This window comes from Podarcis filfolensis (assembly GCF_964270895.1).
Source record: "Podarcis filfolensis genome assembly, chromosome: 11".
Lineage (NCBI taxonomy): Eukaryota > Metazoa > Chordata > Lepidosauria > Squamata > Lacertidae > Podarcis > Podarcis filfolensis.
In genome coordinates, this window is record NC_139613.1 from 21,889,860 (window position 1) to 21,912,492 (window position 22,633).

General features: G+C 39.5%; 1 protein-coding gene across 6 annotated transcripts in view; it reads right to left on the reverse strand.

Moving 5' to 3' along the window:
• ARL15 (ARF like GTPase 15) overlaps positions 1–22,633 on the reverse strand; it is a 184,608-nt gene that overhangs the window by 88,363 nt on the left and 73,612 nt on the right. For 4 of the 6 annotated variants that reach the window (XM_083576325.1, XM_083576327.1, XM_083576323.1 and 1 more), the window contains 2 exons: positions 4,034–4,178; positions 544–603 (listed from right to left, as the gene is read on the reverse strand). In XM_083576325.1, the coding sequence (XP_083432451.1) occupies positions 544–603; positions 4,034–4,178 (205 nt within the window). Of the gene's footprint in view, positions 1–543; positions 604–4,033; positions 4,179–8,605; positions 8,663–13,880; positions 14,068–22,633 lie in introns of those variants that run through there. The other 2 variants (XM_083576326.1, XM_083576324.1) reach the window with 2 other exon arrangements.

Here is a 22,633-nt window from a genome sequence, read left to right on the forward strand (position 1 = left end):
CAGTGGTGCAATAATCCATCTCTGCACAATACACGACATAAGACAGAAGTAAAAGCCAGATCACTATTGCAGGCCATGTTCAACTAATGAGTCCCACTAGCAGAAGCCAACAGAAAGTCTTCTGCTAGCACCACATGAATCCCCCCTCCTCCCCACTTTGACTGGGAGAACCCTCAGAATAGCATGCTAGGGGCGGAGGGAGAGGGTCGTTCCATCTGGCAAGCTGAAATGCTTGCGCTGACAGAACTGCCATATTGCTATGTTGAATTCCTCCCTTTAAGTAGATACATAAATTATGGGAGTTGTGCACTGCAAAGTAGAAATGCAAGCTCTGCACCTCAGCTGCTATTCTGAATTTCCCTTGCTTTCATCCTGCATCATGTCCGCTCTAGACTGTACTCCTTTAAGCTTATGCTTAGTATCTAGTGGTCACAGGTGCTTGTTAAGTATTAAATAAAGCATTATTTATTATCATTAAGAGAGAGAGAGCCCAAGAAATGGAAAACTACCAATCAGATATTCAGTTGATTAATAGTGTTATACCTCCAAGCTCTTTTACATTCAAGATGGCATTCTGGAATGGCACTGCTTTTATGCTAAAACCTGAAATCAGAACAAAAAAAGTTAGTAATTTTTGCAGTGCAGAGACTATCCAAAGCAGTATGCTTGTTAATAGTAGTAGTACTCCTCTCTGCTCTGGGCCTTCAACCTCTTGTGATCTTTAAGTGCCTGGGCAAGGTTTCAAAAGTTATCTTCTCCCTAATCCCTTCCCTAATCCCAGGCCCTTCCCTTTCCTCCATTCCTCCGAGAATCATTTTGCTGCCAAAAATATTTAGAATTACTTCAAAACATGAATCATAGAAGCAGGATAGTTATATAAAATAAAACAGTGTAACAGTATTTTGCATAATTTTGACAGAATTAGGGGCATATTTTTATTTTTTGGAAAGGAAGCAGAGGAGACACACGCTTCCAAATTCTGTTTTCCATATTCTATTTTAGCTGATTGTAAAGTTTATCCTTATTCCATCCAGATAATAGGTACAACAGCAGTGGATTCAAAAGGCTGATGGAAGATTATCAGTTGCTTTCCAATTCTGTTTATCTCTCTACATTCTTTCAATTCATACCACTCTGTGAAATCAGATTAATCTCTCTGTAATGAGAAATTGTACAAACTGATATCTAAATGCAAAATTCAGAGCCTCCCAAACTCAAAAATAATTTATCATTACATATTTTCAGAGACACCTGGGGCACAACGTTTTTTTTAGGATTAGAACTGGATATACATTTCAGTAAACCTGAAGCAGTGAGTGGGTTAAGGGTGTGGCAGAAGACAAAGGATGGAAAGGTGCCAATCTAGAAACAGCTGCTCCAGGCGAGGTAGGAACAGTTCCTTAAACTGGAGCAGCTGGACTTCTCTAAAAAGGTATCTGCAGGAGGACAATCCAGTAAACACTGCTTCCTCACATTCCTTTAGTCCATTCACCTGCTACCCAGTACCTAGGATCAGGGCCAAATGACCCAGTCTACAGTGATGCTTTCCCAGTTTCCCTGGAACCCTTCAGCTGCAGAGCAGACTACATGTACAGGCCTCTGCAGTAGTCAAGTTTTTCTTTAGGACAAGTTTACTACCCATATGGGAAGAGAGAGTAGTCAATGATGTGTAGGAGACCTCATTGCTGGCTCTGAGTAACACTAGATGACTCTTGGGGTCCCTTCCAACTCTATGATTCTATGGGATAGATTTGACCCACTCCTGGTGCTTCCATACCTAACCCTCCAGAAATCATTAAAATTAAGCAGCTTTGGTTGCTTATTTCAATTGTTTTGAGTGAATCCCTTTAGTTTTCAAATGCATCCAAAGTTGCATCTTCTCCTGGGTATGAGTATACAAGGCAACATAATCAATTACTTACCAATTGTATTTTTATTTTTATTTTTGCTCACTGCCACAGTGCACATTTCACACAATAAACAGTAAGAATGCAGAGGTTAGACTCAAATCCTGCCTAGGCTATTTTCTTCTTCTCCAAAACATTTATATTGATTTTTCAACATTAATAAAGTAAATCAAAATAAACAAAGACAGAATTTAAGTGTCAGTACACATAAGCTCCAGCGTTCAAAACTCCCATTGTTTTAGGCGCATTTTGCGAAGGGGAATTTCATTAATGCAAGCAGTTTCTGACCTCTGGAAGGAGTACTGTGCCTAAGATTTCAGATTAAAACTGCCACTGCTGGAACAACAGTAGACCCTTTTCTGCCTCCTCACTTCCAGCTCTGAGGACTGGAGAAGAGACCCTCTTAAGAATATTAGGGGGGCAGGCAGGAGAAGTATGGCTTTTTCTTTTGGAGTCTTTAGAGGCGGACTAGACCATGTGAAAAATTAATATAAGTTTTTAGCTGCAGTTTGTTCATTTTCAGCTTTGTATTCTTATTATAAAAATGTGTGCCTAGACATTCCGTTTTGGCGGCCATAACCCAGGTTTAAGGTGCCATTCAACTCCTAGCTTTCATATCTCAGTTTCTAGCACTGTCTAAGATGTTCTGATAAGCACAATACTTTTCTGTACTGTACATATGTAGGGCACTGAACATATTACACATATTATGTATCCATTTTGCAGCCCCTCCATAGATGAGCATGCGTGTCCAGTGGTTTCATCTTATTTGTCCATCCCAGTCAATTTCTGCAAATGTGAATAAACAAACCCTACTGTGTGTAAAGTAAGCTCCCTATTTTAAAGGCTTGGTTAAAATATACAATACTCAGTCCGCACCCCCTGCATTTGTACTGGATCATATAGACAGAAGGGTGCCATCAACTTTCTTCAGTGATAAGCATTCTTAAAACACAATATGAAAATATACTAAAATTCCTACAGCAGCTACTAATTAACTGAAGGGCGTCTTTAGTATGAAATCTGTCTTGGGGTCAAACTACACATGATGTTGGAACTCCATGTCTTTCTTTCTTTCTTTCTTTCTTTCTTTCTTTCTTTCTTTCTTTCATTCTGAAAAACCAGCAGTGTCTTATACATGACTGGATCAGGACCACAGCAGAGCTAAGTCCAAGTAACCCCCCAAGAAACACTGCTATATACTCCAGAAGGGAAATAAAAAGGCTTAAAGGCTTAAAGTTCTCAGGTTTCCCCCTTCACAGCTTATCACAACCTGGAATGGAGAGGATTTAATTGGGACCAAAGAAGAGAGATAAAGGCTTTGAGCTTCTCCTCTTGTACTATTGCCCAAAAACAAACAGCTGTCTTCACATTAAAAACACCTAATGAACCCCATCAACAAAAGCCCTGCACAAAGATTTCTGCTTGTGCAATGGGGCTTTCCTCCCATCTCCACCTGTACACCTCCAGCGGACCTTGAAATCAGCTTTCAAGGAAGAATCCCCAGAACAGTGTGAGGGGGGAGGCGAACAGGGATCGATTCACTTGGCAAGCTGGTATGCTTGTGCAGATGAAACATTTGTAATAGCATGATGTTGAATTCCACATGATGTGTAGTTTGGCCATCCATATTTCAGGTTTAATGCAAAGAAATAGAGATGTTTCACCGAACAGCAAGTTCAAATATAATAGGTAGATAATATCCTTGAGTTGTTATTTAAGGGGCATGCTGAGAAATGCAAAATAAACAGCATAGGAAGCCAAATGCTGGACTCCCAGCACAGCCAATAATTTGGGATAATGGCAGTTGTAGTCTAACAAGATCTGGCCTCCTGGTATACAGTAAATATATCCTGCCTATATACTTGATCACTACAGCTTCACATCTGAATTATTATTTATTAAACGACACAACAAGCTGCAGCTAAATGGATAGACACTAAATACTCAAATGGGCAACTTTCATATTATTTGCACAGAATTCCAATTCAGATATTTACCCCAATGGAAGATGTTAAGCATTCTTTAAACACACACTTTACTTTGGTTTGAAATAAGCCAAATAGTTTTGCCACAATTTTGAAAGATATATCTAGTTTAAGAAGTTACATAAAGCATTAGCTTACCTGTTGTCGATACTATATTATCTCTATTTTCACTGCAGAGCTGAGACAGTAGACTAGTCTTGCCAGAGCCAGTGAGACCTATGCAAACCAAGTCATACTCTGGTCTTGGTGGTGGAGGCCCTTTGCAGCAAAGTGCTCGAAAACACTGTTGAGGAAAGAATAAAGAAGAAGAAGAAGATTTAATATTTAATATCACACAATTTTAATATTAATATTTTTTAAAAAAAAAAGTCCAAGAAAGAAGACAAACAGAACTTTGGTAAAAGTCAATGGGATTACTATGTTGAATCAAGATTACTACAGATGAATTGGGCCTAAAGCACACCCTGTTTTTGCCATATCATTGCATTCAAAGAATTGTTCCAGGTACATTTCAGTATGTTTCTCAAAAAGATTTTTAGCCACTACATTTCACTACACACATAAGACTGCATTCTTAAATATGTCACTCTCTTTAAAGAAGACTAGGATCATTGCTTGTTGCCCAGCCAACATATTTCTTATTAGACTAGGAAAACAAGTAATCCGTTTACTTAACAATCAATATCACATGACTAGCTAATCATAAAATGCACTACTCCATTTGATAAATTATACTGTATGTCCTTTCATAGAGCCAACAACTTAATGAAGGAAGCCCTTCTTGCCTCTTTTGAATTCCTTCCTCAAGTATGCCAAATCACACAACAGGCTTGAATGACCTAGTTCCCTCCTATTTTAATCTTTTGTTATGGTTGTCTCAAGTGAGAATAACTATCAACCATCTTCATATTTCCCATTTATACAGAAACTAAAGGCAAGATGCTAAATTCAAGACACTAAACCTCAGATATACGTTACATCATACAAAGAAACAATGAAAGCATAAAAGTTGCTGTAAAGATACAATCTCCAGATGATATATTAAAAAGCAGAGACATCATCTTGCCGACAAAGGTCCGTGTAGTTAAAGCTATGGTTTCCCCAGTAGTGATGTATGGAAGTGAGAGCTGGACCATAAAGAAGGCTGGTCGCCGAAGAATTGATGCTTTTGAATTATAGTGCTGGAGGAGACTCCTGAGAGTCCCATGGACTGCAAGAAGATCAAACCTATCCATTCTTAAGGAAATCAGCCCTGAGTGCTCACTGGAAGGACATATTCTGAAGCTGAGGCTCCAATACTTTGGCCATCTCATGAGAAGAGAAGACTCCCTGGAAAATACCCTGATGCTGGGAAAGATTGAGGGCACAAGGAGAAGGGGACGACAAGGACGAGATGGTTGGACAGTGTTCTCAAAGCTACTAACATGAGTTTGACCAAACTGCGGGAGGCAGTGAAAGACAGGAAGTGCCTGGCGTGCTCTGGTCCATGGGGTCACAAAGAGTCGGACACAACTAAACGACTAAACAACAACAACAACTGTGTTAAAACTTAAGGGGACTATTTGAAGGTTCATTCCATACTATCACCAGGTCCTAGAGGCAAATGTATGCTTAAGTTACATTTATGCATAATTTTGTACCTACAGCTAAATCAGTGATATTAAATATTGTGAGACGAAGTTCAGAGCCCTAACTTTGCTGGTAGCAAGAATAGAACAAGAACACCAATGCAAGAGCGAAGACTCTTCCACAGCAGAACAGTAATATAGAAAAATATGATCCCTTGCTCTAATGGCCACATTAACAAAACTCAGACTCATTTATAGATGACTGGCATTCTATTCATTTCTGATAAGCAGTCATTGGTTAAAAGTTTCCTGAGATGATAGATAGATAGATAGATGATAGATAGATGTGATCAGATATATTTATGGCATAGTTGTTGTTTTTTAATATAATTCAGCACCATTCCAGTTGATGTACTGATGTGGTATTCTCCCTACCATGCTTCGGTGGCTTCAGTATATGGTTTTATTTCTTAAAAATATATATCATTTCCCACTTTTCAATAAAAACCTATTTTTTTCAAAAAAGATTACTATATTAATAGCAATGTACTTGTATGTATTATTCCTTTGCAATATCTTAAAAGCCATTGGTCATCTGAAAAACGAAACCTCATTTTTCCTATGGGACTTATTATTTTGCCTTCTAAGACTATGTCGAATTTTTTTTTATAGATTTCAAAAGGCAAATAAATTCTTAACACATCAGGAGCCAAAGGTGGTAAGAATACCTAAAGAACCTGCTGCTGGAGTTTATAGTGCTTTAGAGAAAAGATTCTGAACATTAAACATGCAGTTATATAAAGGTTGTACCTTCATACTTAACAGATCTGCACCTGTGTTTATACAACACAGTATTTCTTAGCTTAATCACTACAGTTGATTTGTTATTGTAGTTAGAACCAGACAGTAAATATAGCTACGGGACAATAAACTGCATTTTTTTAAACGCCTCAACTTGTTACCTAGATTCATTATATAGAGCAGGGCCTTGCCATTAGAACAGAGCTTCATATAACCTGTCAGCTGGTGAACAAAGCTGAAGATTACTTCCCACGTTACAGATCATGGGCTGTATCCAACTAAGTTCAGCTCAGAGTCAATCGACTGAAATTAACATAAGTAGAAGAGGGCTATTGCGGACCTCCCATAAGCATCTGGTTGGCTACTGACTAAACAGAATGCTAGGTTAGATGGGTTCTTGGCCTGGTCCAGCAAGGCTCTTCAATGGTTCTCCTTTCTTTATATTGGTAATTAGTCTGTATAATGAAACATGTATTATTTATTTTTACATTTCATCCCCCAAAACATTTATTAAAAGTGTGTGCGATACATAACGTACAGTGGGCTCAAGCCCCTGCTGCAAGGTATGTGGCAGAATTATACCTATCATCATTATATTAAATGGCATCTCACTAAAAATAAGGTAATTTACCGTACTTTTCAGTGTATAAGACGCCCCCTATTTTAGGGGACTAAAATTAAAGGGAATGGGGGGGGAATGGCCCAAAGTTGTTGAGCTCTTTTGGGGGAGAATTGACCAGAGTTGTTGAGCTTTTTAGGGGGGATGCCCATGGTTGTTGAGCAATTATTGGTGGGGAACGACGAAGATCACTCACCCAACTGGCAAACACTAACAAGCCAAATTGCAGAAGCGGCAGCCAATCCAATGCAGCCCTTTACGCATCCACAAATAACACAGGCAATTTACAAAGAAGCAGCCAATCCAAAGCAGCCCTTGCAACAGACACCATTCACCCACCCAATTGCTAGATCCTACTCGCGGATGCAACCAATCGCCCGTCCCCCCTCTGCACTACCCATGTATAAGATGACCCCCCATTTTTTACTTTATTTTGGAGTAAAAAACCCTCACCTAATACATGGAAAAGTATGGTATATGGCTTTGCAAAAGGTTTGGGTGATTAAGCCTCTATACTTCAGCACTTGCTTTAGCAAAGTACATGTTAACATGCAATATTCCCAAGTACCAAACAAAATCAGCACTGTTATATGATACACAAAATGTTACACATTTTAGCAAATTTTATCCCCATTCTTCCTATATGTAGCCAGAGGAAGCTTGCCATGGATGATTTATATTATTGTAAGGCAGAGGCTTTGATTTAGCTAAGGATCTGAGTCAGCTGGGTCACTTTGGGATTCAAACATCATTTCAGTACAACATGAAGTGAGCAAAAGAATGTGAAAGACAATAGGGAAGGGTGTAGGAAAAAACTGTCTAATATAGAACACAGAGAAGACAGTTCCTACCTAGAGTTCTGCCTCCATCTATTATTATTTTGTTGCTCGATGTTTTCATATTTCTACAATCTAATAGGCTCTCTCTGAACCATCTTATTCCAAGTGTTTGCCTCCGCACAAGCCAATCATAGAGAAGGAAGGTTAGGATTTCAAATTAACAGATGAAGAAGGGTCAGTAGATTTGGAAGTGGATGCTGTGCTTCATCCTCTGATAGCTCATTAAATCAGGAATGTCATCCCTAGAGCTGGATGTGGTCTGTTCCCACATTCCCTACCTGTTATAGAAACTGGTTTCAGTAAGTAGGGACATGGGCTGGGCTGGTTGATGCCTCTTTTTTCCTGAAGTATTAAGAAATTGGGCAATGAATCCTGGGAAAGTTGCACAAACCATTAAATGCTACCTCATCCCACACAAACTACCATACTCCCTAAATCCCAGATTAGCAATTACAGATTCTCAAAAGCTCTTGTAATGAAAACTCAGGAGAAGATAGAAGCAAGCAAAAACTAGCAACATTAGAGACAACATTACTTAGACTGAAGAGAGAGAAAACAAACCACTGATGGAAAAACACAAGAAACCAATGAGGAATATAAATATGGAGAAGCTGAGGAAACAGCTCCCCTTGTCATTTCCTGTTAAAATGAAAGATGGGCGCAGATTATTCAACAATAGCCTGGAGCACAAAACTGTGCTAAAAGCCATCCTTTTACAGATCTTCAACTAAGCTAGAAAAGCTTCTTCAATATGATTCATGAATAAAGTATGCTACAAGCTTGGCTAACTGAGCCCTGTTTTGTGAGTACCATAGATGTATTGATAAATATTCTACAACTGCCAACTACAACCAACTAAACAAGCATTAATTTGAACACTCACTCTTCCATTGTCTCCCGAGACAGAAGCATGCCAACCAACCATAGGACCATAGAAACCAAGCATTTGAATAACATTTAAAGGGCTACTAACTGTATTTTAAAACTAATTTAGATGCCTCTGCCATCCCAACTTGTTTGTAAAAGGATCAGTTATACACCAAGCCTGTGAAATTCCATTCCACTCAAACCCTTTCTTGTGAGCATAGCCAACACAGGAGCCAAGCAGCAATTTCATACTCACACAAACATTTCATGTAGCTACTATCATGTGCGAATCAGCCTAAGAAATGGTGGCATTCTTTCAGTATGGATTAAGGAAGAGCCTGAGTGTCAATGCTATTTAACTCCTTAATCTACCCCAAAAATGTTTGTCCTGTAATCACCAAACACCTGCCGGGGCACCTCAATTGCCAAGAACTGGTACAAGTTTAGAAAAAGGGGATATTTGCTACATTATTTAAGGTATAGTCCCCTGCAAGATTGTTATTAATCTAGAAGAAAAATATATTAATTTAGAAGGAGGAGGAGGAGGAGTTTGGATTTGATATCCCGCTTTATCACTACCCTAAGGAGTCTCAAAGCGGCTAACAATCTCCTTTCCCTTCCTCCCCCATAACAAACACTCTGTGAGGTGAGTGGGGCTGAGAGACTTCAGAGAAGTATGACTAGCCCAAGGTCACCCAGCAGCTGTATGTGGAGGAACGGGGAAGCGAACCCGGTTCACCAAATTACGAGTTTACCGCTCTTAACCACTACACCACACTACTGACTTATTAAATGTATTAATCTAGAATTAAATGTATCACTCTAGAAGACAAAGAGAGGATGTGAATGAGAGGCATCTCATTGAGACAGGAGAGGGCAAGAAGTGGGGTTCTGGCCTTTCACCCCCAGGTGCTTTGCCATAGTACTCCTCAAACATAACTGGTTGCCTATCAGGATACTGTTTTCTGGAATAATGATAATATTTCATCATTTGCAGGGCCAGCACAAGAGTCTGCACCACCTAAGGCAAGGGAAGACAGTGCCACATGCACACCCTCCCTCTTTTTCCCTTTGCAGCTGCGAAGAGCTTGAGAACTGCAGATACCTCAGTACAATGCACATGTCTAAAACACATGTGAACAGACAATGATGAAGGATTAGGTCTCTGTTTGCATGTCTTGAAGGGGAAAGTAGCAATTATTATTACTATTATTATTAATATATGTGCCCTTCATAAATGATAGAGCACGTACATTTATGTTATTACTGACACCCATGTCAGGAGCATCATTAAGACCCAGTCTCCAATGAAGATATGGCAAAGAAAAAAGCAAGTGTAAAAGAAGGCCATAGAGAAAAGATTTCTGAAAATGAATTAGAATAAGACCAGAACCTCTTATTAGTTCTGCCAAATGTCTGTAAATACAACTCTGAAATGATTGCAGAGATGACACTGCATTGACTAGTTGGCGAGATCTAGTTTCTATGTGTCAAGATTCTTCAGTTGTATTTGTCTCTAACACATGCAAAATGTCTATTGACTGTTACATGTTGACTGATCAGTACATAAACTACACATCTTATCATTTGTGCCAGTTTTATGGGCACAACTTCCACAGATATGAGACATATATTGGGGGGGAAAGCCTAAAACAGGGATAAATTGACTTTTTCAAAGTAGGTAGAAAAACACACAAATCTTTCTGCAGGAACACAGAACCCTGCAAATACCATGCCAACTCTGAATGTGTGATGTGAACTCAGTTCTAATCCAGTTCACCAATCTGTACAGCATAATGCTGTGTTTTCGTCCTGTAAATTTTGAGTCACAAGTGATATTCCTAAAACCAAACAAGAGAGAGATTCCACACGACATTAACAGTTTTTAAAGACTACAAATAAACTTTCTCCAGGTTGGCGATGAGTTATCTTTTGACTTTTCCATCATATATTATATGCTGCTATTCCAAAGTTTTTATTGCACAAGAAGTGGAAGGAAATGGCTTTTTTCTTAAATGTACGTGGCAAACTCTAGCAAATAATATATACAACCAGGTTTGATGTAAAGCTAGAAACGTCTGATGCATGAAGCTACCTGAATAATAGGTTGGTTTAAAGATATTTTTTTTAGGATACAAATTAAGGAGTTTCAACAGTAGCCCTAAACACAAGTCTAAACCTCTTCTTCAAACAGTGATGTAGTTACAGGATCCTGGGGCACAGGTCTAGGGCCCCAGTCTACAAAATGAGCAGGAGGACTCCCAAACACAGCAGTGAAGTGATACACATCCCCATTTAAAGGGTGGGCAGCAGATCACCAGGAAGTGATATTACTTAACTGCACCAGTGTCTTCCAACAAGAATTTTGCAGGTAGAATAAAGGTTTCCTGTGCCTGTAATATCCCTCTCCTTAATTAGGAAAGAGCTGAAATTTCAGAAGACTGTTTCACAACTATTGTCCACAATAGGGCAGATTGTTAATAATAAAAAACCCTTATGAGAAACTGAGCCAGACAATGTTGTTACAAAGCATGTGTATCCTAGCACTTCCTTCTTTGAGGAGACCCCAGTTTTCCGCTCTATTACAGCCACTATCCACTTCAGTGACTAGCCCTTTCTGTTGTCTTGGTCTTTAGAAAAACACACAATATTTTTACAGTCTTGAGCCTGGGGTTTTTTATATTTGCTTATTCACACACAGTGCTGCGCATTAAGATTACTATTGTATGTTGACTGCAGAAAAACAACAATTTGCCAAAGGCATGGGCTTTAGAAAACAGATCACGGTGCCCTCTGCAATAGAGCAAGAGCTCCAATACGTCTAGGACAAGTAAATGAAAGGAACAGGACGTTGTCGTTTTCTAAAGGGCACTGTTCTTTCGTTTGTTATCTAAAAGCCAGACAAGTACCACATCATATGCAGCTACAGAAGACTAGACATCTTGTTCAATGCAGGACTATAAAAATACAAAGAAACAGATGCACAAAGTTTATTCTACCCTTTTTATTTTTATTTAGCTTTATATTATTGGTTTGGGGGTGCTAATGAGCAAAATAGATATTATGCCCTGCCAAATTAAATTATAGGCAATCATAAAACCAATGTTTTACTTAACCTGACATGTCCAGATTAGGGTGAAGAGACATCCTGATGATAGTTTAAAACTATTAAAATGCAAGAATGAGGCTTCAGTGCTGCGAATTCTGTATGCAATGTACTATTATATTTGCAAGCAGAGTTTAGATAAGCCGTTGTTCAGTTCATTTTAAATAAACAGCCTCCCAAAAGCTTTCATTTGAAGTTGTACAACTTCCTTGTACAGACCAAGGCTATTTATTTACTCACTGCACTTAATATCCCATCCTTCAGTCTGAAGACTTCCAGGACAATTTGCAAATATTTAAAAACAAAACAATACAATCAGTTAAAAGCAGCAGCACAAAAATGGAATTTCACCAGACCAAAGGAGTAAAAAAGAAAAATTAAAAAGCAAAAATATTTTAAAGGCCTGAGAGAATTTTTTAAAAAGTATTCACCTGGTTTCAAAATGCCATTTCCTAGGGACAGCATTCCAAATTTGGAGTACCAAAACAAAGCCTCGTTTTCCCGTCTCTAATTGTGTCCCCCTCCAAAAGCAGGGAGGTGCACCCAAAGCATGGCCTCTGAAGATCATGATGTTCAGAAAATTTTATTTATTCATTCATTCATTCAGGGTTGCTGCACACATTTTGCAACAACTCACTCTGGTTTGACACCAAGTGTACAATACCAGCTTTCTGATGAGGATATCTGTATATGTGTTTTTTCATGTCTAGATGCTACCTTTTTACCTACCTCTTGCTTATACTTGTGCTTCAGACCTATGAATAGTGCCAGAAGCAGGGTCCAAAATATTACAATAATCAGAAGCAGGTGCAAAACAAGGAAACTGTTTTTAGGAGATGATTGAAAGAAAGGCAATAAATTAAAGTCATTTTAAGAATGTTCTTCAAGTACCTTTTTCACTCCAGCCTTTTTGTGTTATCTCTTCTGTTTACAAGATCATGGTGGGTACCAGCAACGGAAAAGTCAGAGAAGCCTAAATTTCCCTGAAATCAATGGACCATAAGCACTCAATTTACAGATATAAACAGATGTAAAGGTAAAGGGACCCCTGACCATTAGGTCCAGTCGTGACCGACTCTGGGGTTGCGGTGCTCAGCTCACTTTATTGGCCAAGGGAGCTGGCGTACACTTTATGTGGCCAGCATGACTAAGCCGCTTCTGGTGAACCAGAGCAGCGCACGGAAACGCCGTTTACCTTCCCGCTGGAGCGGTACCTATTTATCTATTTGCACTTTAACGTGCTTTCAAACTGCTAGGTTGGCAGGAGCAGGGACCGAACAACGGGAGCTCACCCTGTCGCAGGGATTCGAACTGCCGACCTTCTGATCGGCAAGTCCTAGGCTCTGTGGTTTAACCCACAGCGCCACATCTTTAACTAGCTCTGGACTTCATGCAATCTCTTGTAAGGCTTAACACTATGATGTTTTCAATCTCCTAATTACTATAGTAATACTATTTTAAATTGTGTTGAAAGGGCAAGGCAACTGCCATTCTGCTAACTGTATTTTATTAGTAGTTCTTGTTTCTACTTCTGCAAGTCGTTTTTTTTTTCCTACAAAGAACACAGCACATTCTCAGCCCATTTCTTGGTTCAAATGTTTCCTTAACTTTATCTATTCTTCAACATGGAACCATAACTGAAGCTGTCAATTAATGTTTCTCAGTTTTCAAATCTTAAAAGTTCAGTTCTCCCCATCTTCTCATCAGCTTTCTTTTTTAAAAAAAGCCATTTGTGCACATTTTTGAAAGCAAGCAGGCCTCCAAATTTGTTCTCCTTTCTCCTCCTTACTGTAAAGTCAAATTGCACCTATCTCATGCTCAGTAACAGCATAGTTGTTTATTATTGTAACAAACAGAAAATAAGTTCTGGAAGTAGTGTAACATTCCAGGTGTACTACCTGAATCCTTTTACACAATTTGTATTACTGCTTCTAAAATACTAGGCCTTCCGAAGGCCAACACCCAGCCTTCCTTTTTCCACCGACTCTTTGTAGCTCCTGGTGGTCTCCAGCACTCCTCATCCTGACTGTTATGTTCTATATGGTACTGCAACTGAACAGTGCAAAAAACATAACCACCACATGGAAACACGGTGGGGCCCATATCTGCTTGCAGGTTCTGGAGAACTATTTATTTAGCTTGTTTTGGCAATGGCTGCACAAGAAACATGAGAGAGCTCATTGACCAGGTTTGGTGTACTAGAAACCACTGTAAGAAGCAGGTGCATAAGGCAAGTGAAACCTTGTTGCCAGTGACAAAATCTGAGTTTCCACGCTTTTTTTCTCCCTCCACAAGGTATAGATTGGGAGTATGTTTCATCAGCATCTGAATACTGTGTCCTGGGATCAGAAGTCACCTTTAAAATGTGTCCACTACATGGGAGAATAGGGGGAAACGCCTTTGTTACCTTTCACGTAATTTCATAAACACTGAACACCATGTATAAACCAATACTTTTCTGTATAAACTATACTTTTCTGTTTCATATTGCTACGTGGGAGAAAAATACAAAAAATAATCCCACTGTTTTACACTGCAGTGACTGGAGAAACTAGGAAAAGATACCTCCAAAATTGTAGTCTCCATAAAAAAAAAAGCTAAATGTGCTTTAAAAAGTGAGAAGAGTGATACATCCACCATCTACTATTACATATTTGGATTAAAACAACAACCGGTCCCTTTCTTTGTCACCTGGAAAAATAAAAGTAGCCTGCAGTGTTGGTGTGAACAGAATTCTCAAACAGTCATACAAGCCATTAAAAAAAACACACCACACTTATCTACTCCTGATTTTCTAGCAGGAAGGAATGATAGTCCCAGAGAGTTTTGTTTCCATTTAAATCTCTCTCCCCCCACACATCAACCTCTCCCCCCCCCCCGGCCCAAAGGCTCCCTATTCTCCAATTTATCTTTTGCTCTGGTCAACAGCTAATGGTTCTTGCCTTGCATAGTAGCTATGACCCCTACATTTGAGGTGGTATGATCAAAGGCACACTGGCCAGACTTGGAAAAACATTTCCACTGAGAATGGACATAGTGCCTGTCAAAAGGTTATTCCCACTGTGTACAGGGAGCAGCTCATGTTACTTCAGTGTAACATGAAAGTTCAAACTCTAGCCGCAGTAATCCACATACATGTTTTTCTTTCTAAAAGCAGCATATGGGACACACTGACTAAAAGAACACACATCCGTCTTATCGGAAAGGGGAAATAAAAGGTTTCCTCAGTCCATCCAGCTGCAAGTCACTGATTTTTAATAATTTCTAAAACACGAACCATCCATCTGAAAGTGGTTCCTATTGAATCTGAGTTTGGGAAGGGGTGGGGGCTCTGTAAATAAATTAGGCTCCCTATATCTTGTAGAAAACAAAATAACTTGGCGGCGTAAATCTTAATGTCAGTGACAGGAAGGCTTTGGTGAACCATTACCATAAATCTGACAAACGCTAATTTGATGGGTGGCTGTATCTGTCTGCTACAAAGCCAGTCTAGACAGTCTATTGAGAAATCCTAAAACACAACTGTTTGTTCCCCGTAACACCATCTGGATATGGCAATAAGAGCCGACCCAGTGCCATTCACACATGGATCAAAGCGCATGCTAATGCCATCATGAAGTCATACACATAAAAAATTCAATCTGAGAACTCTAAGCAATTTTGCTAAGTCCTCAGCAGAGAAACCTCAGACTTCGCTCAGACTCAAGCTAAGTGCATGAAGAGGGAAAGGCGGGGGTGGAAAAGAGAGAGAGAGAGAGAGAACAGAATATTTAATGAGCTTGGCCTTCTAAAGGAATGTTAGGCCACCCATTGTATTGGAAAAGGCTCATGTCACACTTCAGTCATGGCACCCATCAGGGAGCCGCCTTTACAAAACTGATCCGAGGCCTTTCGTAATTACCTGTTTCAGACCAAGCACACAGAAAGAGAAGAAGGGTCTCCTAGGTGTAACTCTTCTGTTTATTACAATAAGCTGTTAGATTGCTCTGTATTACAACAATATTCCAAACTTCACTCATTAAAAAGTGTACTGTGGCATTAGATCAAAGCATCAAGGGCCCCCTATTGAACTTGTTTAAGTATTACAAATGTAAAGAGCAAGTCTGGTTGCAGAGGCAATTTCTTTCCCACCCCCACCCCCAAATAAAATAAAATCTTCCCTCCAACTTGAATGGTGTGTCTGTATTACTGCAAGACATATTCGGACCATACTTTCCGGAAGACCCTTGCCCTGACTATTTCAGTTCATCAACAAGATTCTAACAGGTAATTTCTAGGATGAGATGGTCTTTTCCTCCAGACGGTTGTTCCCCACTATGCTGATTTTGCATATTTAATCTCAGAGAAGAGTTTCAAGAGAAACAGACAAATTATGCTTGTTCAGTGAAGACACACATAGTTCAAGGATGTGAGATAAAATGCTTCTTTAGGAGCCAGCAAATGATGGGCAAGTGTGGCAGTAATACTGTTCAAATGCTGTGGGGAGGGATTTAATGAACAATGTAGAATTTTCTCTCTCTTTTTTTAAAAAAAAAAAGCATATTGTGGTAGGCTAGAGGAATTTGGCATTGTTTTCTGCGCATTTCTGAATCTCTTACATATCACATACAGCTTTTGAAATTTCTCCTGTATTGCCATGTGGCAAAGGCCTCAAGATCCACTGGATTCAACAAACAAATTCTAAATTCTTTGGATTCTGGCCCGAGCCACCAGTATTGTCAATACCAATTTCAACTTCGAACATGAAGCAAAGTATATTGCAATTTAATACAGCAAAGAAAGCATGTGGCCAGAATTATCATCATTTGTCACTACAGGAGTGTAGTTCAGTTTGCAGTAGAACTTAGTCCCAAAACTCATGAGTACCATTTAACATGTACAGTGCATCACACAAGGGTAGTTACACTGGTTATTTATTAAAGTAAAGGGATGAATATGGTGTTTTATGCCAGAAATGTCTCAATTGAATTGTTTCATTCTATATGTTGTATCAAACTTGTGTTAAGGTTAATATTTAGCTATTACTTTCATGATACTATGCAGAAGTAAGATTTCATTACTGTAATATTCCACACAGTGAATCAGTCCAAGAAGCTTTTAAAAATGTCTTGACTATTCTAAATCAACAGTAAAATATCCTCACCTATATACAGTTATTTCTAAACCTGGGGTTTCCAAACTGTGATCCATGAACCACCAGTGAGATATAAGCTTAATTTAGGTGGTCCACTGTGTGTTTATAAAAAATACAATTAAAAACTATGCAGCATTAGCACAGTACATTACAATTGCAACAACAGGCAGAATAATCATTAACTGGTCCACAAAGACCCTTGGCAATTTTAAAAAGGTCTGCTGGGGAGAAAGTGAGAACCACTGTTCTAAGCCAGCTGAAGTTTAATGCACTATAATTTCATCATCTGAAAAACTATTCTTGCAATCCAATAAAATAGTAAAGCTACTGGGTATTGCTAGGATTTTTGTTTCCTTGTTTTCTGTTTCCAAATGCAAGTACACCGACTGTAATACCCATGTTTGTTCAAGCTATTAGAAAAATATGTTTGAAATCATAATTCATAACCAGTCATAACTTGTGCAAACAAGTTGTTTTAGTATTTTCTCCTACGCATATTCTAACCATATTGCAAACAACTTCTCTTTAAATTCCCCATGTGCTTCTATAACTGACATTAAGCATAGAAAGATACACCCATAAAGGGGAGTGGGAAGAAAACAGCGGAGAGAAACCCATTTTGATTCATGAAATTTAATAAACAGCATAGTTTACAAAGACCTAAACTTTAGTCCTGCATGCAGGCTATGAGTCAAAAGTCTCAAATGCAGGTATGGCACAGCATATTGAAAGAAAATGTGGCGTAAAGTCAGTTCCTGAATAACCAGGTCTTGGATCTCAATAAAACCCCAACTATGTCTAAGTAGAAGCAAAGAATAGGATGTGGGGTTTAAAGTCAGGGCTGAACTTTACAGAAGCTTCAGCACAGCAGAACAACATCGCCATCTACTGCTCAGTATCATTGCCTTTAAAGTCACGCCTGAGATAAAACTAACCGGAGAATCATCGTACTGTAGTGTGTTCCTCAAGTTACTGAACTAGGGAAATGTTGACAAATTTAAAGAAGTTAACACACTGTTGTTGCTACTACATTCCAGCTGTATGCCAGTTACCCAGGACAAGCAGGAATCACAAGTGAATAAGAGCCTGTGAACCTCAAATGAACTCTAGGTTCCTAATATTTTGTGGGATATTGCAAGCAATGGTGCAAAAGTTTGTTTAAAAGTTCACAGTTCTGTAAAGTTTGCATCTTGTTTTATTCTCACAACTTATGCAAATCAAGCTCTTTAAAAGTGAGAAACTGAGGGTTAAAACACACACACACAAATGTTATTGTGTGGTTAAGCAATCTTCTTTCTTAGTGGTGAAAGCTAGCCAAAGCTACTCAAGAAAAGTGTTGTAGAGGAAAGATCTGAAACCAGGTCCTTTTGGTATATATTCAGTATCTAATCACTGGATCACACTAGTTCTTAATATCTTCAAAGCTGGATGTATACAGCCACAAAATTGCTCTTACTGTGTTTGATAGCTGAAACAGTACAGAAATGTCTTTTAAATGATGAGCACAAGAAGCAGGGGCTTCTCAGTGGTTGCCTCCTGCCTGTGGAACTATCTGCCAACAGGTATTTACTTTGCTTCATATTGTATGGCTTTTAAACAGGCCTTGTTTCGAAGCTGCTTTTAACAGAGACATATTTGAGGGAAATGTCCAATTTTGTTATTCTGTAATAGCTATACCATTGCTGGTTCTAACTATTTCTTGAATGGTTCAAGTAATATAAATTTCTAAGACTGAATTGTGAAATATTTAAAATGCTCCTTTAAGTTATTGTTTTGTTGAAATGATATATTGTAGTTTTCTATTTAGAAGCTGCCTTAGGAGGGCTCCCTTTCCTCAAAGAGCAACCCAGAGATACTTCAAACAAATAAATATTTTTGCTGGGGTCAGTGCGGTGTCAATGCTCAAAAACTCGCATTTAATATATGCCAATGCTGAATAACTCCAATTTAATATATGCCAATCACCAACTATGGATTAAAAATGTAAGAAAAGTTCACTGCACCTTCTTAAATACTGTGCTTTGATTATGATCTTATCCATATGCAAAATTCCAACCAATTCAAACAGTGTAATAATATACAATGGTACCTTGGTTCTCAAACGCCTTGGTACAAACAACTTGGAACCCAAACACTGCAAACCCAGAAGTGTTCTGGTTTGCGAACTTTTTTCAGAAGCCAAACATGCTCCATTTTGAGTGTTACGCTTCCGATTTGAGTGCCATACTTCTGTTTTGAGTGTTACACTGAGGTCTGTCTGTTTTTGCTATTTATGTTGCGCTTTTGTTTCTGCGGGTTTTTTGTTTTTGTTTTTGTGACTGTGCAGAACCCAGTTCAGCTACTGATTGATTGACTGCAATGCATTGTTTATTACTTTTATTTTATGGATCAATGGTCTCATTGGATAGTAAAATTCATATTAAATTAATCCATTTTGCATTACTTTCTATGGGAAAGCGCACCTTGGTTTTGGAACGCTTTGGTTTTGGAACGGACTTTCAGAACGGATTAAGTTTGAGAACCAAGGTACCACTGTAATACATTTGCACTAGTTCATATTGTGTCAGCAGCACTGGTTCTGCAATTAAAGCCCTCAAAGGAGCAGGGAATAATTAAAATTTCCATGTGTTTTTTGCTCAGACCTAGAGTTAATGACATACATCCCCATTCAAATGGAACTTTGCTATACAGACAGAATTAAAGTAGAGAGGCAGAAGATTGATCACGATTGGCTGATTGCCTGACAATCTGTGTCAGGCTGGCTACAGCAGTCTGGGCTGCACCCAGCTCTAACGAGGACAGTCAAAGTAATGAGAAACAAGGACTAGTGTTCACTGTGCACCATTGTGGCCCTTACTGCTTTACTGATGCGCTGGGTTGAGCAGCGGCACGCAGTATTTGAATTGGGCAATGAGAAACCTGCTGGCCTTTGTTCTTTGGTCTCTCAACTTCTGGTAATGTCCAAAGCAGAAGAAGCTGCTTAGCAGCATTTTCAGGCCAGCATTAGGTAGGCACTCTGTTTTTCATTAGGAACTGATCATGATGCACTGGCATGAAGCGATAGACTGAAGGAGGTGGCCCAGAAACTTGTGGCTACCCCAGAATTCACAATGTTCATATGCTCACTGGCACATTATGGTTTTTTAAAAAAAATAATTTTTATTAACCGGCCAATCAAATCAAATCAAATCACATCACATAAATTCCGAATTACAAAGCCGAATTTTAAATTTTGTTGAGGGGACCCATATTTCAAGATCCGAAGGGGGATTCTGATCATCTTCTTGTTACTGCGTTAATGTCCAAATCAGTCCAAACAAAGTTCATAATTCTATCCAGTCTTATCTTGCTGTTTCCACATCACATCTTGTTCATATATTTTCTCTTTTTTCTTTATGATCTCTTCTGATAGTCTCCTTAAGCCGATAAACACCAATAATAATCCTGTGTGAATTTTTCCATTCTTCCAATCCTCAAATCGAGATGGTTTCCATATATCATCGCCTTCATAGATAACATCGTTCTTTCCATCATTAATTACAGAACTGTCGTTCTTAAGTCCCTCTGAGGAGTTTCACCCACAATATAAAAGCAGCTCTATTTCTCTATTTCTCCTCCCAGACTTAAGTCCTCCGACAGAACTTCCCAATATGGCGACGGTATTTTTAACTGCATCATTCTAAAGCCCTTATACATTCCACGCTCTTCTTAAAACATGCTTTGGTTCGAAGGTTTATCTCCACACAGCCTTAAATCCACAGCTTAAGTCCTTAAAACGACATTTCTGATTTGTGAGGGGGGGGATTCTTGTTTAATCACATAAAGGAAAGAAAGGAAAGTTTTTTTCCCCTCCCCCATCAGTCCCTTTGCCATATCAAGTCTAGGCGTATCTTCTCATGATTTATACTTGTTCTTCCGACTCGTCTTGTTTTATCAGAGATCTCTTCTGTTAGCAGTCTTTACTCCCCCTCCTTCCTTGAAATATATGCATTCGCTTCATCCAAATTGTTTCTTTTGAAGTTCTTGCAGCTAGTGGCGCGGATCAGAGACGGCGTCCAGGAGCGCCAAAATCCCACAGGAGGGCATTGTGCCTAGTGCCCCCATCCCCACAAATTCGGGGGTGGTATAGGGCACAGCAGGCAAGGGCAGTCCCCCCCCCACAATCCTGGGGGGGAGGGAGGCTATTTACTCCCATCACAGCCTCCAAATTACCTCGTGTGGGTCGGAGAGATGTTATTGTCAGCCATCTTCTGATGCGCCCCTAGTGGCCCCCGCTCACTGGCACATTATGGCATGGTGTGAGCTTGTGACTCTCCCCTTAGCTAACCCTGATTGAAGAAAAATACTAAGCTAAGCTGATGGGAAAGGTAAGAGAAGCAACAGCAGCTGCTCAGTCTCAGACCCTTAAGTTCAGTGGCAGGCAGTTCCTCCAGAACTTTCTTGCCCTGCCTTTAATGTGTCCATGCATGTGTTCTGCCCCTTATGCTCTTTGCTTATGCCCAGCTTTTGGGGTGGGTTATGCTTGAGTCTCTTGCCATGGATTCACTAGCATGGTGGGTCAAGTTCTCTCCCAGAATGCCCCATCTGCAAAATGGGTACATGATTTCTGTCTTGAAGGTTTTCTTATATGTTTGATCTTGACCATATTTATTGCAAATATTGAAACTTCCTATAGTCTGTGTCCTCTCCCTCTCTTGGGTGATCTGTTTTCAGAGGGAGACTAGTACTACCTGCAAATCAGTGAGTCCACAGCAGAAAACTCAGTGCTTTAATGCAGGGATAGAAGTGACTGGTGGCTGAAAAATGGAAAGCTTATACAATAATGAACCTTTCCTAAAGGCCCTGCCCAAAGGACTCTACTTTCCTTAACTGGCTATTTTGTGACTTATTCCAGCCAGTGAGCCTCAGGGCTCTGGTTAAAAGGGGGGTAGGAATGGAGTGTCCAGGTCTGAAGTGTACCTAACCCCAATCTAAAGGAATGTACAGTGGTACCTCGGGTTACATACACTTCAGGTTACAGACTCCACTAACCCAGAAATAGTACCTCGGGTTAAGAACTTTGCTTCAGGATGAGAACAGAAATCGTGCTCTGGCAGCGCGGCGGCAGGAGGCCCCATTAGCTAAAGTGGTGCTTCAGGTTAATAACAGTTTCAGGTTAAGAACAGACCTCCGGAACGAATTAAGTACTTAACCCGAGGTACCACTGTAATCTCCAGACCTCTTTATTCATATGAGGTTGTCAACAAGTACAGAATGCTCCGATGATGAGAACATGGAGAACAGTTGGATCAAGTCCAGCATCCTGTTTCTGACAGTGGCCAGTGAGATGCCTTTGTGAAGACCACCAGAAAAGCACAAAAGCAGCTACCCCTTCTTGCTGATGGTATTCAAAGAAACATTCCACATGAAGTTTCCATTTTGCCACTCATCAGACTGTATTTCATAGATTGGCCAACCTCCCCCCTTTTAAAGGCCTCTAAACAGGGAGCCATCAAGGCATCTTGCAACATTGCATTCCTTAAGTCAACAATTCATTGTGTGAAATACTTTGTTCAAAAACTAATTTGGGTGACACCAAATTATGGTACTGTGAAGAAGGAAGGGGAGAAAAATGATCTTCCCACTTCTTTCATCATTAATAACTTTATGAATTTCTATTATGTATCCCATTCATTAGATATTAATGAGACAGTTGAAAAGAATCCTGCTGAAAGAGTTTGAACATTAACAATAATTCTCTAGTTCAGGGGTCAGCAAACTTTTTCAGCAGAGGGCTGGTCCACTGTCCCTCAGACCTTGTGGGG